Source organism: Psammomys obesus, unplaced genomic scaffold (genome assembly GCF_907164565.1).
Source record: "Psammomys obesus unplaced genomic scaffold, mPsaObe1.curated_primary_1811, whole genome shotgun sequence".
Lineage (NCBI taxonomy): Eukaryota > Metazoa > Chordata > Mammalia > Rodentia > Muridae > Psammomys > Psammomys obesus.
In genome coordinates, this window is record NW_026596134.1 from 9,240,356 (window position 1) to 9,256,089 (window position 15,734).

General features: G+C 51.6%; 1 protein-coding gene across 1 annotated transcript in view; it reads left to right on the forward strand.

Moving 5' to 3' along the window:
• The window catches only part of Itpk1 (inositol-tetrakisphosphate 1-kinase), a 134,151-nt gene that overhangs the window by 82,969 nt on the left and 35,448 nt on the right, over positions 1–15,734 (forward strand). Inside the window, exon 4 of the mRNA XM_055593157.1 lies at positions 12,830–12,947. Within this exon, the coding sequence (XP_055449132.1) occupies positions 12,941–12,947 (7 nt within the window). The 5' untranslated portion in view covers positions 12,830–12,940. The remainder of the gene's footprint in view (positions 1–12,829; positions 12,948–15,734) is intronic.

The following is a 15,734-nucleotide window of genomic DNA, read 5'->3' on the forward strand; positions in this document are numbered from 1 at the left end:
CATTTGTATGTGTGCAGACTTTTTGTTTGTGAGTTGGTGGGTACCCGTGGACATCATGGGTATGGAGGCTTTGTTTTTTTATTTGTTTTTGAGACAGGGTTTCTCTTTGGCCTGGAACTTGCCTAGTAGGCTAGACTGGCGAGCAAGCTCTGGGAATCTGCCTGTCTCTGCTTCCACAACACTGAGATTATAAGTATATGCCACCATGCTCTCTCTCTCTCTTTCCCTCTCTCTTACACACAGACACACACAGACACACACACACACACACACACTCCCTTACTCTCACTCATGAGGGCTCTTGGGATTGAACTCAGAACCTCGTGTATTCTAAGACTGGCATTTTGCCAGCTCATCTAACTCCTCAGCCCTTCCTCTCCATCTTGATCATCTGGAAGGAGGTTGATTCCTCCAGTGTTCCTGGAAACTGTCTGCTTGTTTTGTTTTGTTTTGTTTTACCTAGCTCTGGCTGTCCTAGAACTCATTATGTAGACCAGGCTATCCTCTGTCTCATGGAGATCCACCTATGTCTGCCTCCCAAGTTCTGGGATTAAAGACCTGTGCTACTACTCCTGGTTGCCACACTAGCCCTCACCAGCAGCTACTCAAGCCTGACTCTTGTCCATCCTTTTTACAAGCAGCTCCTGCAGCCAAGGTCCTGTTCTAGGCCCTCCCCACCTTGGCCTTTACTTCCCACCATTTGGAAGTTCGGGATTCATTGTCAGTTGCTATTGTCTCTCTCAGGGCCATCTGCTCCTTTGCTCTCACTGCTGCCCTCCACACCTGGCACATCTGGAGCATTCCTATGTTTGTCAATAGGACCGTAGAGAGGGTCTGGCTTGGTGCTGGGTAGACCCTGTGGGTCAGTGATAGGTGGAGTACATGGCTCTGATGGATGACTGGGAGCAGGAAAGGAGAAGGCCAGGACATTTTGGGGGCAAGTGCTGCTGCCTGGCATGAATGGAAGAATGTGCCCTGGAGCCAGCAGCCTGGAGAATAGGGTGGGAGGGCCAGAGCTCAGAGAGTTTGGGGGCTAGGCTGTGGGGTTTGGGCTTTCTCATGCAGAGAGATTAGGGAGTAAGACGATGATGATAAGGTCAGGTTAATTGGCAGAGAGAGAGGATCTGCTTAGAAGGAATTTGGCCAATGCAAGAACTGAACAGTCAGGGCAGGAGGTAGTCACCAGAGCTTGGTCATCTGGGTCGAAGTAGGAACATGTACTCTGGAGGCCCGGCCAGGCTTCATATGGGCTCAGCTGTAGTCCAGTGGTCCCCTCCCTCAGCTGCCAGGACAAGGCAAAAGCCACACAGCACCTGCTATATCCTGTGGGTCCTCAGTGTATAAAGGGAGTCTGGGTCCAGAGCACATCATCCCAAGGATGTGGGAAGGGAATTCAAACTCCCACCCCTGTGTACTGGTTCCTTTGTTCTCCATCAGGTGCCAACAGCTGTTTAGTCACCTTATAGGAGCCCTGAGGCAGGAGATGGGAAGCAGGCAGGTCTGGACTCAGGCAGGGTGTGCAGCTTGCTTCAAAAATTTGGAATTGCCAACCTCTGGTGCCTGGCAGAGAGCAGGGTGTTCAAGACTTCCTGATAGCTGTCCAAGGCTCTCTTGGGTATTCGGGGCCTCGGGTGCTGGAGCAGGGGGATGAGAAGGTGGGAAGGCTCATGCTGCACTCAGTAGGGTCTCCCCACAGGCAAGGGACTGAGCTCAGTCCAGGACTCTTGTTTCCCATTATATGTATATTGACCACTTTCCTACCTGGTGTCTGGTGTTAGGATGTGCAGACCCTGTGGACATGCTTCTAGTAACACTGTTGCTGCAGTGACGGTGGCACTTTGCTCCCAGCCTTAGCTGTGGCCCCAGCCAACTTATGAGTTCTCTGTTGTAATAGGAGTCAACGAGGCAGCGATTGTGAAAGTGTTCCTTGGTGGGAGGCACGCCTGTGGAAATGAGGGCTTGCTTAGCCTAAGAGGCAGGGTCAGGGAGAGGAGGTGGCCAGAGGGGCATGGTTGTTGTTCCTGGCTGCGGCCCTCACCAGTTAGCCCATGTGGGTTCCAGTCATCCTGCCTGCCACACAGGGAGCATTTTAGGTGGTACTTAAGACAGTGACCTTGGGGTTAACCTTAAGTGTGGCTGACACCTCCCAAGCCATAGCTGGATCCACAGTTCCCCCTCAAGTGCAGAGGTGATAGCACCACAAGCGTGGAGTTGAGCCTGGCAGCCTCCGGCACCGAGCAGCCACTGGCAGAGGGTCTGTGCTGTGCTGGAGAATGGAGGGGAAGGCCGGGGGGACAAAGGTTTCCTTGTTCTGGGCCTTCCAACCCAGTTAGGAAGCCAACATCTAAACCCACAAGAAGTTGTGTAACCGTCTAAAGTGAGCTTCTTTTGGTTTGTATGTAGGCCTCTGGGGTTATGTCAGAGCGTGGGATCCAGAAAAGATTTTGTATTGTCACAGCAGATCTATGGCAGAGGCTGCCTTCAGTCAGTCACGTACCGAGAGGACACACTGCCTGGGTCCTGGTTGTCTCTTACTAGCTGTTGCTCAAATCAGTCCTTGAGGTAGTACAATTAATTAATTATGCATTTTATCTGGCAAGAAAACCAAGATCTAAGGAAGCTGTCACCTGCCCAGGGTCATTCAGAAAGCAGCAGGGGCGGGGTTGTAGCGTTTATTCTTTTCATGTGTGCCTGAGGGGCTCATCTTAGACAGTAGCCAGTGCTGTCCCTTCCCTTTCCCTCAGCTGGCTGGAGGGTCAGTCGCTCAAGGTCACCTAGGATTGCCTTTGACCCAGCTGGTGCCATGTGAGGATGCAACACGGGCTAGCAGAAGCCAAGGGACTCAAAGCTGGGTACATCCTAGTCCCGGAACAGCAGACTCAGTCCTGGGGTGGCCTTGAGCCCAGCCTCAAGATGACTGCAACTCTGGGTCAACAAGGCCAGTCCCCCCACAGAGACAGCCACACAATCTGCCCATTGTTTATTTAGGCTGAGCCAGGCAGTAGGGACTGGGCATTGCTCTTTCTGCCAAAGGAGGGAACTCAACTTAATGTCTTTGTCTGGCGGAAGGCACTCCCCCTGTCCCCACCGTGGAAACAAGACCCAAGTCCAACGACTCCACTGCCCAAGATCCGAGGCCTTATGAGTGACAGGTAGTGTTTGAGCTCAAGGCTCAGCGCATGATGAATTCTAGAAATGCATTTTTTAGCAGAGCCTGGTGGTGCACACTCATGCCCTTGGCACTTGTGAAGGGGACGCAGAAGAATCAGGAGTTCAAAGTTTAGTGACACAGGGATGCCATGCCCAGATAGGACATATGAGATTGTCTCAAGTTGAACAAACAAGCCAACAAAAAGATGTTTCATAGTATGTTTCTGCCAGGCATGGTGGCACACACCTGTAGCCCTAACACTTGGAGGACTGAAGGAGGAAGATTTTGAGATACTGCCTCAAAAATGAGCAAACAACACCAAGGAATATTTTGTTCTTTAGAGTTATAAAAAGAGCTTTTGTACTGATTATCTTACTGGGCAGATTAGTGCCCGTCTGCATTCTCCTAGCTCACGCAGGGATTCTATATGCTGACCGGTATCCGTGTCACCCGTGTGGGCTGCAGTTATGAAGCCTGGCTGCCTTTGACTTCATGTAACAAGTCATGTCTATGTGGATGGTACCTACGTCTCTGGACTCAGGCACCCACACCTTGTGGATCTCCATTTGTCAGTCTCTCTCACTGACCTTTACTATCAGTCAGCAAATGACCACCGGAGTCACTCAGTCAGTCATTCAGCAAGCCCCAATTGGGTACTTGCTGTGTGCCATGAATCCAAAAAAAAAAAAGTGTTGCAGACATCACAGTAAATTAGACAGGCTAGGCAGATACAGCACATTCCTCATGGACTGAGCTCACACATGTGCCTGGGTGTGTGCATGTGAGTGTGCAGGAACGGTGCAAGCAAGGCACAGGCTAATAGAAGAGAAAGGAACACAGCTCCAGTTGTGGTAAGGACCAGGGGGAAATAAGGGAAGGCCTGTAGTAACAGTGTACTTGGCTGGTTATGTGTCAGCTTGACAAAAGCTAGAGTCATCGGAGAGGAAAGAGCCTCAGTTGAGGAAATGTCTCTATGAAATCCAACTGTAGGGCATTTTCTCTATTAACGATCAATGAGGGAGAGCCCAGCTCCTTGTGGGTGGCATCACCCCTGGGCTGGTGGTCCTGGGTTCTGTAAGAAAGCAGGCTGAGCAAGCCAGTAAGCAGCGCTCCTCCATAGCCTTTGCATCAGCTCCTGCCTCCAGGTTCCAGCCCTGCTTGAGTTCCTGTCCTGATTTACTGTGATGGTGGGAAGTGTAAGCCGAATAAACCCTTTCTTCCCCAGCTTGCTTTTTGGTCATGGTGTTTGTGTCACAGCAGTAGACACCATACTAAGACAAACTGGGAGTCTTTGAAGACAAGTGACATTGTGCAGGTTCTCTTTGACCTTGAGTTGACCACCAAGTGTCATTTTTTATCTTTGCAAGCTGTACAAGGTGAAGGGCCCTCCTTCCCCGCCTTTGGCCGAGATTGGTGACACTTGCTGGCAAAACAGTTGCCGCCTCTGAGCTTGCCTGGACCACTGTTTCGAGTCCAGAGCACGTGTGGCTTCAGGTTCACTATCCGCAGCAGCAGATGCTGGGTTAGAAGTCTGGCAGTCAGAACTCCCCTGTCCTCGTGGAGTTGGAGCCTGCTGGAGACTAGAAGGCTGGGAGGCTGCATGTGCAGGGGGGGAGCTCAGGGTCCTCTCCAGAGTGCCGCCAGCCTCCCCAGAGTTCAGCAGCACCACTACAGACCGGAGGAGCCCCAGACAAGCTTTTCTCTGCAAGTTCCAGGGTGGAAGCTCTGAGCTCTGGTTGTGGCTTCCCTCTACAAACCAACAAAGCACCGGGTGAAGGGGAGGGGCCCCCTTGGCCACCAGGAGTCCCTGCTTCCAGGAACTCAGGCAGAGACAATCCTGCAGGCTGCCCTATTCTGTGTGTGGCTGTACACTGACTGGATGGCCTTCCTGCCCTTAGCTGACCGGACCTTCGTGGGTGGATCTTCAGGCATTTCTGACCACACTTTTGAAGCAAGCTGTGGGTGGCTCCCCTCTTACACGTCTCCGTATGTACGTGAGGGACCTTGGTAGAAACACTGAGGCTGCAGCACGATTTTCGTTTTCTTTCCATTAAGGTCACATCGCTTTCATCCTCACCTTCAGGTGCTGCTCCGTTTCCTAATCAATACGTTTTGGCCTGGAGCCACCCCTCCAAAGGTGCCAGGATCCCAGCAGTCTCCTATTGCCTGCGGATTTGCTCGTGGGCATACCAGGGAAGTGCTGTGTTGGCTGATCTAACAGGGCTAGCCTGTACCACTTTACTGCTGACTATGCTGGGGAATCATGCATGGCCTGTCTCTTTTGCCTTATGTGGTGTCAGGCTCTGACCACTCCACCTTGTCCTCCAGTATAAACCGTGCTGAGGAGCGGAGAGGGCGCTGGTGGCTTCTGTTGTTCTTTTTGTCAGCTCCCCCAGATCACAGAGACGGTGTTGGTGTAAAAGGTCATGCTTCGAGGAGCTGGAGAGCTGGCTCGGTGATTAAGAACATTGGCTACTCTTCCAGAGTACCGGGGTTCAATTCTTAGGACTTCCCTGTCTGTACCTCCCAAGAGCTGACACCCTCACACAGACATACACACAGGCAAAACATGAATGCACATAAAGTAAAAATAAATTATTTTTTAAAAAGAAAAGTCAAGCTCTAAGAGCCCCTCAATGTGCCCCATGGCCACATGCCTCAAGGCCAGCCCTGCATCACACTTACTACCAAGGCTCTTGTGTTTCTTGCTCTATCACGTGGCCTTTCAGAGTACTATCCTGGCCACTCTGTGCTTTAAGGCTGTCCCCATCACCGCTATTCCCCAGGCCACGGGATTTACTGCTTTAGGATCAAGTCCAGACCCCTTGGCCATTCTCTCTCCAGGACCTCATCCTGAGCTTTTCCTTTGAGAGCCTTATCCACCCCAGCGGCACCAGGTGCCTGGTTCTCGCCTATGCTGAGCACCCTTCCCCAAGGCCTCTGCCTGAAATGACCTTTCTCCTCTTGACTCGTGTCTGTGACTCATTAGTATCAGTGGCCTCGGAACCCCCCTTCCCATGTTTCTTCACGGCCAGACTTGCCCCCCCCCACCTCCCTTCATCTCCTGTATCAGTAATCCCCAGCCCACAGTCATCCATGCTACCCCTTAGGAATTCTTTATCTCCTTCATGGTAAATGGGAAGTGGTTGTTGTGTAGCTTTAATAGGTGAAAATTAAACCCACCCCCCCTCCTCAGGGCTCAGCCTCTTATACTCCAGGAGGCCTTGGGCTGAACGCTCAGACGAGAGAGACCTCTCTGGAATACAAATGAGGGCCCCTTAAGATCCGAGTGTCTGCTGACAGGAAGCTCAACTCTCCCCAGAAGCCTTTTCAGAGAGTGAGACAGGAAGCTGTGGCTGAAGACGTGCTCTCTGCACACATGAGGGCAGACCAGAGTGTGCAGCAACGCAAGAAAAGACAGCCCCAAGGCATGGCCTTGTCTGGCCTAGTGTCTGTCACTGATGGGGGCAGCGCGAGGCGGAGGACTGGCTTGGGGGGAGTGGCTGTGCTCAGCCCGCTTGCTTTTCTGCCCCAGCCTGTGTGTGTGCGTGCCTAACTGGCCCACAACAAGGAGCCTAGAGACACATGCTCTGCTCCCAGGGCAGCAAGGCCACAGGCTTCCTGAATATATATGCCTCAGGCTTGGCTCATCCTAGGGGCCTAGGATCCTCCAGTTTGTTCTGCACATTACAACCTGAGTACCTGGGTCCTAAAAGCCAGCAAGGTTGCCGAAAACAAGTCACTTCAAACTGTTCACTGTACATCTAGGACAACCAAGAAACCACTCAGGTGACTTTAATAAATTAACAAAAAGTTGGCTCAAGCCCATTTCTTGACTCTGCCTTTCTCTCTGCTTGAATGGTGCCTCTGGGTCCTTGTGTTACGCTGGGGCCGGGCTGGATCTGCAAACGATTGGAAGGCAGAAGCCTTGGCCAACCACTACGGACTGTTACTACAGGTTGCATACTGCACAGCTCTGTCTTTGATACCATGAATGGCTAAGCTTGGCGCCTTAGTCCCTGATATATTCTGTATGCTGCCATAGCTGCCTCTTGGCTCCTGGAAGCTAAGGTTTGGCTCTGAACATCCCAAGGTTCTGGCCTACACTAGGCCTGATGCCATCTGGATGTGCCTTCCTGCTCCAAGACGCCTGTAACTAGGTGGATGTCTTGAACGGTGCTCTTCTCTAGGTTGGGATGAATAGCCAAGTGATGGGAGAGCATTGCCTGGGGAATGTTGGCCTTGGTTGACGCCAAGTCTATCAACAGTGGGTTGACTTCATGGCTTCATTGGTCTGCTAGAGGCTCCACTACTTATCCTCCCACAAACCATTTTGTAGTATGGCCTCCTGGGGCCAGGTTTCCCTTTCTGCAGAAATGACTGTAGCTTTGCAGCATGACTTCCTTGACCCCATCATCTTCCCTCCATGTGGTCCCCTCATTTCTCAGTAGGTTTCCACTACTGCCATGACCAGCTTTGTTAGTCCTGTGCCTCAGAGTCCTGCACAGGCCCCCTTGTCATCTGACTCTTCCTCGAAATCACTCCTGGACTGCCACTCACTAGTGCAGTCTCCCAAGGGCAGCTCTCTTCATTTATGTTAGTCTTAATCCGGGGCTGGGAACCTTGACGTAGTTACTACTTCCTTCCTGAGAAGACAGGCATGCCCGAGAGACCTTCCTTTGCTTCTTGCTAAATCCACAGGACACCCACACAGGGAGAGAAGGATGCAACCTCCCTGTGCATCTTCTTCCTGCATGCATTATCTCTGGCAGATGCTGCCATGTGGAGTATTACAGTTTGTACAGCCATCAGGCTGAGGTCCATTGCAGCATGTGAGAAAGGCTTCCTAGGAGTGAGCTAGGTGGTTCTGGCCCAGATACAATTGAACTGTCTTTCCTAGAGCGAAGTTTCCTTGTGCCATTTTTCTTTGTCTGGCGTCAGAACCGGGATCCCATATGGCCCATCTTGCACTGAGGTACTCTGAGCCCTGGTTTCTTTGTCAGAGTGCCTATGAACAGGTCCTCCTTTGTAAGGATGGGTGTGAGAGAAACAAGTCTATGACCTGCACGTGATAAGTACAGTAGGAGTAATTCTCCTGGAGGTGAGGCCAGGTCCATCATGGCACCAAAGGGTTGGTGACAAGAAGACTCCTGGCTCTCAGCCAGCATGGAAGGAAAGCGTAAGAAGGCCAGACTTTGTGACTGCCAGAGAAATGAAGAGGAGGAAGGTGACGCCGAGAAGGCCCCCGGGGTCACCTCCTTTTCATAAAAACCCCCATGAGTAATCTTCAATAGCTATGGGGAACTCAGTTCAGCTCTGAGTGGGCACCACTCCTGCTATTCCTTTGGTGGCCAGGTGCTACTGAAACACACACCAAGGATTTCCCCTGGGTTTGACCAGCAGGTCCAAGCTGCCAGTATGTCTCCTTCCAGAGCCAAATGAAGCTGGATTTAGCATACAGGTGATATCTCTGGGAGAACACCCAGTTGGATTGTGCTCATATGTGTCCTTAGGAGGCTAGGACCTCTTGGGACAAATCCCCAGGGCAGAGCTGGTGATCTTGAGAGTCTGGGGACTGGGGGTGGGAGGGTGGGGGTAGGAAGGGTGAGCCCAAAGGTCTTAGATGAGGTTTGCTGAGTCCCATGTTGCAAAGTGCTGAACATTCTGTTTTTCTGTGTTCTACCTGCTCCTTACACATCAGTCATCCCTGGACCCCACCCCAGCAACTTTCTGGAGTCACTTTATCCAGACCTTAGGTTGCATCATAGGATTGAAGACTCCTGAGTCTTGCTCCCAGACATGGAAGATGTGAGACAGTGTCTTAGTGTTAAACACCATAACCAAAAGCAACTTGAGGATAACTAGGTTTATTTCAGCGTACAGTTACCATCCACCGGGAATTAGCATTCCAGGGAAGCCAAGGCAGGAACCTAAGCAGCAACGGTAGAGGAACACTGCTCACTGGCTTGTTTTCCCTGGCTTGCTCAGCTACCTTTCTTTAACAGCCCCAGGCTCACCTACTCAAGGATGGCACCATTTCACATAGCATAAGCCCTTTTACATCAATTAGCAGTCAAGATGTGACATTGCTGCCTCAGGCCAGTCTGGTGGGAGCAGTTCCTCAGCTGAAGAATTCCTTCTTCCCAATTATGACTAGGTTTGTGTTGGGTTGACCAAAACTAACTGTAACACACAGGCAAGACCTGAATCTGGAGCTTCCGGTGGCGCTTCCTGTTGGAGAGCAAAGCCCACCTCCCTGCCAGGGGACGGCCTAGATGTAGTACAGCTGGCAGCCCCCACCCTGCCCACCGTCTTCTCATTTATCTCAGATTGCAGTGGGAAACTGTCTCCCCTCACCCCACAGTGTCTGTGTCATCAGTGCCCCTAATGGCATCACCCTGAGGGCCTGGATCAGCTTGTGCTTGAATGCCACCTGGTTGGCCTCTGCCTCCTTATCCCCTCTGACAGTGGAACTCACTGCCTCCTCCTGACCCTGCTGGTGCCTGGCTGTCCATTTATGCATAAAGGCCAGACTGCCTCGTTCACTTCAGGATCTCACTCTGGCCCCTCTTGGCAGGCCAGCTCTCTGAGGGAACGGGGCGGGGGTGTGTGTGTTACCATTTGCCATGGAGATGGTTTGTGTGTTTCTCCCAGCAATTTGTTTGGCAATTCAAAGAGGCTTGTGGAAAACACATGCAAGCCCTCCATACAATAGATGAGCTGAAAAGCTTGGAGGAAGATGTGCTTGTGATTGAAGGGAAGCTGGGAAAAGCCCCATTCCCATCTTGCCTGGGCAGAGATTCTTCTGTGTGCGCCACTGCTTTCATCCCAGGCCCAAAGCTTGCTGGCACCCCCTTGTCAGATTGGTTCCCTCTGTAGTTTCATGTGGCTTCTTACCCTTGTCATTTTGGCTTAAATTCATGCTTTGGTGATACTGGGCTCCCTTTAAGTTCTCTGTCCCAGTGCAGAAACGTGGGGCCAACATCAGCTTTGTTGGGGCATGGGGGACACTGTCTGTGTTTAGGTGGCTTTAGTTGCTGGTCATCCCTGGGTGCTGAGCGTCTCAGACAGTAAGCGCATCCAGCCCTGCTGTCACCTGCAGCGCCACCAGCAAACAGTTGTCCTTCTCCCTCCAGGGAAACCCCATGTGGCTTTGACACTCTGCTCGTCAGGTTTCTCCAGTCAATAGATTCCTGGAACGTAAGTGTGTCTGTAGGAGAACCTGTGGGGTCATCTGCAGTAAGTCTTGAGAGACCCTGAGAAGCTTAGTGGCTGGCTGCCATGGTCCCTGTCAAGTGCTCTTCTGGCACACCAGGCTGCTTCTGGAAGCAGTAGGGTGGGAAGGGGTTTGAGGGGCTGGGGCTTTCAGAGTTGGCCAGGACCAGTTGGGAACCAGGTGCAAAGGCTCCCATGCATTTGTAGAGTCTGTGTGGGTGGGATGGGGAGGAGGGGAACTGGTGATTGATGGGCTTGTGTGTCACCCTACTTCAGTGAAGGAGAAGCCAGCAGGGATGCTTGCCCATGAGGAACCTCCATGGGAGAAGCCAGGCACAGGGACAGCTCTTAGGGAAGCTGAGACTAGGAAAGGGTGACAGTGGGCACAGCTGTGTGGCCTCAGGGTCAGTCTTCAGAGATCTGCATCGTGGCTGTATAAGCAGCCGTGGGGCAAAGGGTCTCTTAGGAGTGAGCAGGTGACTGGAATCGACTAGAGTTGGTGCCAACATAGAGGCCTCCCAAGGTGGCACACAGCCACATCCAAGGGAGAGAGGGAGATTTAAGCATTCAAGGAGAGGGCAGGAAGGGGGTCGTGTGGGAGGCCGTTGGGAGGATAGTTTCAGACAAAGTGTGTATGATCTGGCTTTGCCTCAAATGCTCTCAAAGTAATACTAGGAACAAAAATAGATTCTCTACAGAAAACATTGAATGGCTCTTTCTCTGTGTTGATAAAGCTTACAAGAGAAGCAGCGTTGTGGGTGTTTACCCCTCTGACCTTTGCTGACCTCAGCCTATCATGTGGACCAGGGTGGGGCTGAGTTGAAGGCAACAATGGATAAAGTGACCTTGTGCGATAGTTTTACCAGAGCTGTCTTGACCCTATGCCTGGTAGCTTAACAGCAATCTGTTCTGTCAAAAGACCTTATTGCCAACTACGTCCGTATCCTCGGGGGCTGGAGGGTTAGGGCTTGGTGCGTTTGGGGGTCTCAGTTCAGCCCACTACAGTGGGAAAGACCTCAAGCCCAGCCTTTTAGCTGAAGCCCTCCGCTGTCTCTTCGGCATCTTGTAATTGTGTCTTCCAAATCATAAATTCGAAGAGCCAGAGGACAGTCTCATTTCCATAGGCCATAGACAAGTTGCTGTGACTCACCAAGGTGCCTGGGGCTCCTGGAGTCGCAACGGAGTAGCTTTTCTTGTCTCTTGGTGGATATATATGTGCGTGTGCTTGTTTGCGTCTCTGTACACATAGGTGCACATGTATGTGTAGACTAGAGGACCCTCAGGTGCTGTTCCTTTTAAACTGTCCACCTAGTGTTTTGAGGCGTTCTCTTACCTTCCTGGAACTTGCCAAGTTGAGTAGGCTGTGTGGTCAAGCCATAGGGATTGGCCTGTCTTCTCTCCGATAGTGCTAGAATTAACAAGCGTGAGCAACCGTGCCCTGCTTTTACCTGGGGGCCTGGGGATTGAACTCAGGTCCTCGAGTTTGCACAGAAAGCGCTGCACTGGCTGATGTATCTTCCCAGCACCTCCCTCTTCAATTTATTTAATTGTCGTATAGCATCTTCTCTCCCACCTGAGTTACTGTTCCTTCCCAGGGTGATGCCAGACTCCTCAAAGGCAAACCCCACTCCCACGCCCACCCCAGTTTCCCTTGGGATTCTGTAGTGCCCATCAGGAAACTGCTAAGATACCAAAGGGAAGTCCTTCTGATTGACACATCTCTGACAAGGTTGAGCATGGTAGTACGGCCATGGTAGGTAGCGTAGTCTATTCATCACGATTATTTTGGTTTTTTGTTTGTTTGTTTGTTTGTTTTTTCAAGACAGGGCTTCTCTTTGTAGTCCTGGCTGTCCTGGAACGTACCTGTAGACCAGAAACTAAAGAGATCGTCTGCCTCTGCCTTCAGAGTGCTGGGACTAAAGGCATGTGCCTCCACTGCCCAGCTCATCACATATTCTTAGGAATTTCCAACGAGCCCCTGCATCTTCCCTCTCTTATCCTTATCTATTGGTGGGGAAGGCTGGACCAGCATTCTGATGGGGCATACTGAGCAGATGGACTGGGTCTACGTTCAGATGAAGCTTTTACCCAGGAGGCAAATGGCCTCATCAAAACCTGACTGCTCTTCTGTTCCGAGCTCAGGCCTTCAGCATACCTCTGCTTAAATTCCCAGTGTGGCTACTCACAGATCCCCAGTCTCTGTGCTTCTTCCTTCATGAGGCAGAGGACCCCTTTGTCCCACTATCCCAGCAAGAACTTCCTAGCTTGCTTCTGATTGGGTAGAAGTGGACACAAGGTCACGTGTCCACTTCTGGACCCTTTATTAATTTAACCAAAGTCATATAATGGGGGAAGAACAAGAGAGGGACAGATACATGGAAGATTCTGGGCATACCGTCTTGTCATTGCCTTTGTCAGGGGCGTCAGCCTCCTCCTCTAACCACAGGTGGGCTTTTCTTTCAGGAGTACACTGATGCTCACCCTGAGACCATCGTCTTGGACCCCCTCCCCGCCATCAGGACCCTTTTAGACCGCTCCAAGTCCTACGAGCTTATCCGCAAGATCGAGGCCTACATGAAAGGTAGGGACACGTGTGGCTCAGCCTTCTGACAGGTCACATCTGTGTCACAGGTTATCACTGTTAAGGAAGGGCAAGATTCTTGTCTTGTTGAGCACTTTGACACAGGAAGGAATTGAGTTATGGGGCCAGCCATCCTAGGTAGGGAGGACCTGTGTTCTCCTTTGCAACTAGGGTCCCAATCCACGGACGGGATGCTCTGGAGGAGATCTGCTCTTACTGCTACAAAGGGTTTTGCTGTACTGACCCCTCGGGGGGAGATGAGGTGTCCGGATAGCACAGTTAGGGAATGGGCGTGTGTGCAGAATTGCTCAAGTGGAGTTATGTAACAGGGCAAAGAAGACAACGGGAAATCAGAGGCCTTTAAATCAAACTCAGAGAGATGCACAGTGCTGCTGCTGGCCATCGTGGGGTACACGCTGTTCCCCTGGGCGGAGCCTCCCCCTGCTCTGGAACTTCTGCCAGCTGCTGGCTCATGTCCAGAGGACTTGTCTCTGTTCCACATGACCCCAGGATACAGAACAGCCTCAGAGGAGTTCAGACTGCCTTTTCAAGGTGTGGGCTGCTGTGGGACATCTAGAACAGCAACTGCCTGGTCTTCCCTGCTGAGCCTTTTTGCTTTCATTTTAAGCAATCGTGTTTTCTTAGCCCAGGGGTTGCTGAGTGGTACCCCTTTCCGGCCCATTCTATGTTTGTGGCCTAAGCTGCCTTGAACCCTAATCTGGATGGTCCTTTGTTGTGTGGTGGGACCAGTGAGCACATTTTGTTGAACAAGAGCAGAGCTTGTCCTGAAAGAGAGGCCTGGATATGGGAGTCTCCATGTATTGGGTAGGCGCCTTGAGTCTCTTATGTTCTGTCTTTCGGCGCTGTTCACCGGGCACGATGGTCCTGTCCATTTTACAGATGGATCATGGAGCCTGTGTTAGTCCGTTTTTTTGTTACCACACTAAAATACATGAGCTAAGCTATCCATATAAAGGGAAGGTTTAATTAGCTCCTAGTCTTGAAGGCTGAAGTCCATGCAGTACAGTGCAGAGCTGTCCCCAGACTCATCATCTCATGTGGGCGACACTGGCACGAAAACAAGCAAATGGTTACGTCTTGAGCCATGAACGCAAGAAGCTGAGTGGACCCAAACTTGCTTCTTTTATAATAACCGCCCTCCACCCCTAACCCCCCATTGTGAAAACTACCAAGGAATCCCAATGACATTAGGAACTGGCCCCCACCAGCCTCCATCCCTTAGAGGTTTCACCCTCTTATATTATAGCCTTAGGGACCTCCAGCCACACAGTCCTTTGGAGGAGACATATATTATATTTAAACCATGGTAGCGGCCTGAGAGCTAGCAGGCACACAGGTGTCCCAATGGCTCTCTGGTTCTGGCCTTTTGGCTCCCTACGCTTGCCTTTTACACCATGGCCAGACGGTGTACAGTGCAGCCAGGGTCCTGCCTGGAGCACTGGCGAGCCCTCCCCTCCCTCTAAGGAACATGTGCTGGGGAAGAGCTGTCGCTGAGGGGGTCTAGAGGCTTCATTCCTGGTGCCTGATGCCCACCAGTTATCGTGGGATCTGAGGGTGATGCCTCCTTACATGTGTGTCGGGAGGGGGAGCAAATGCCAGGCAGCCAGCAGCCTCCTTCCTTAGCTCTGGATGGTTTGCATTGCTTTCCAAAACCCTAGGTGAGGAGGGCGCTGATCACGTAAAGGACAAGAAGTGCTAAATATATGAGAAGGGTGTCCGCAGCCACATCTGACGTTCTAGGCCTGCCCGTGAGAAGTGACAGGCTTGGAGGATCTCTGGAAAGGTGCCACTGTGGATCTAAATAAACAGGCCATGGAGGGAGGCAGGTTGAGGCTGGATTGGAATCTGGCTCCAGCTGCCCATGTGATCTTGGACTGGTCGCTTAAACTGTTCTGTGTATGCTCTAGACACATCTAACGTGATTCACCCTCAAGGCACCAGTTAGAATTATGGGGATTTCATCTGTAAAAACCCAGTATGCTGTTTGGCCCACTGAGTCGCCTGAAATAGTAGTTCCTGCTGCAGCTGCATGGGTTCAGACATCTTTATTAGGGCTCGGGGCCTGTTGAAGACTTTTATGAATGGGAAGTTAAGGCCCTTACACACATTCCAAGGGTAGCTCGGGCCTGGTGTGTGCACGTACTTTGTGGTCAAGGAGCAGGACGGTGGTGATGAATCGGCCTCAGCCTATATAGGAAGTAGTGAGCCTGCTCGCTGCTGGCTGGTTGCGGTCAGGCCCTACAATGAGGCAGCGAAGACTAAGATGCATGGGACATGTTCTAGGAGCACCCAGTGGTGAGGTACCTGGGGTATCCAAACCCCTGGTGGACCCTGCTGTTCTCGGGTACACGGAGTGCTCCCTGGGACATTCCCTCTTGTGCCTACAGGATGGTGGTCTGTTTCCTTGAGCCTTTATGGCATCAGAGGAGCATGGGGGCTTCTGATTCAAAGCTCCTTTCCCAAATGAGACTTCATTCAATACTGGTTTCTATCGCAGCCACTGCTTATGTCCCTGTCTAAGATGGAAGGGGCACTCAGGCCAAAGGCTCAAGCTTCTATGTGAATGACAGTTTACCCTGATGAGTAGGGCTTTAGTGGGCAAAAGTGCTGGAAGGGCCAGCAGCGGGCTCATATGCCCAGAACTTCTCTGAGGCTGGCTGTTTCACTAGAGCAGCGGTTCTCAACCCGTGAGTTGTGACCCTTTTCCAGGTTGACCGACCCTTTCACAGGGGTCGCCTTAGATCATTGGAAAACACAAATATTTAC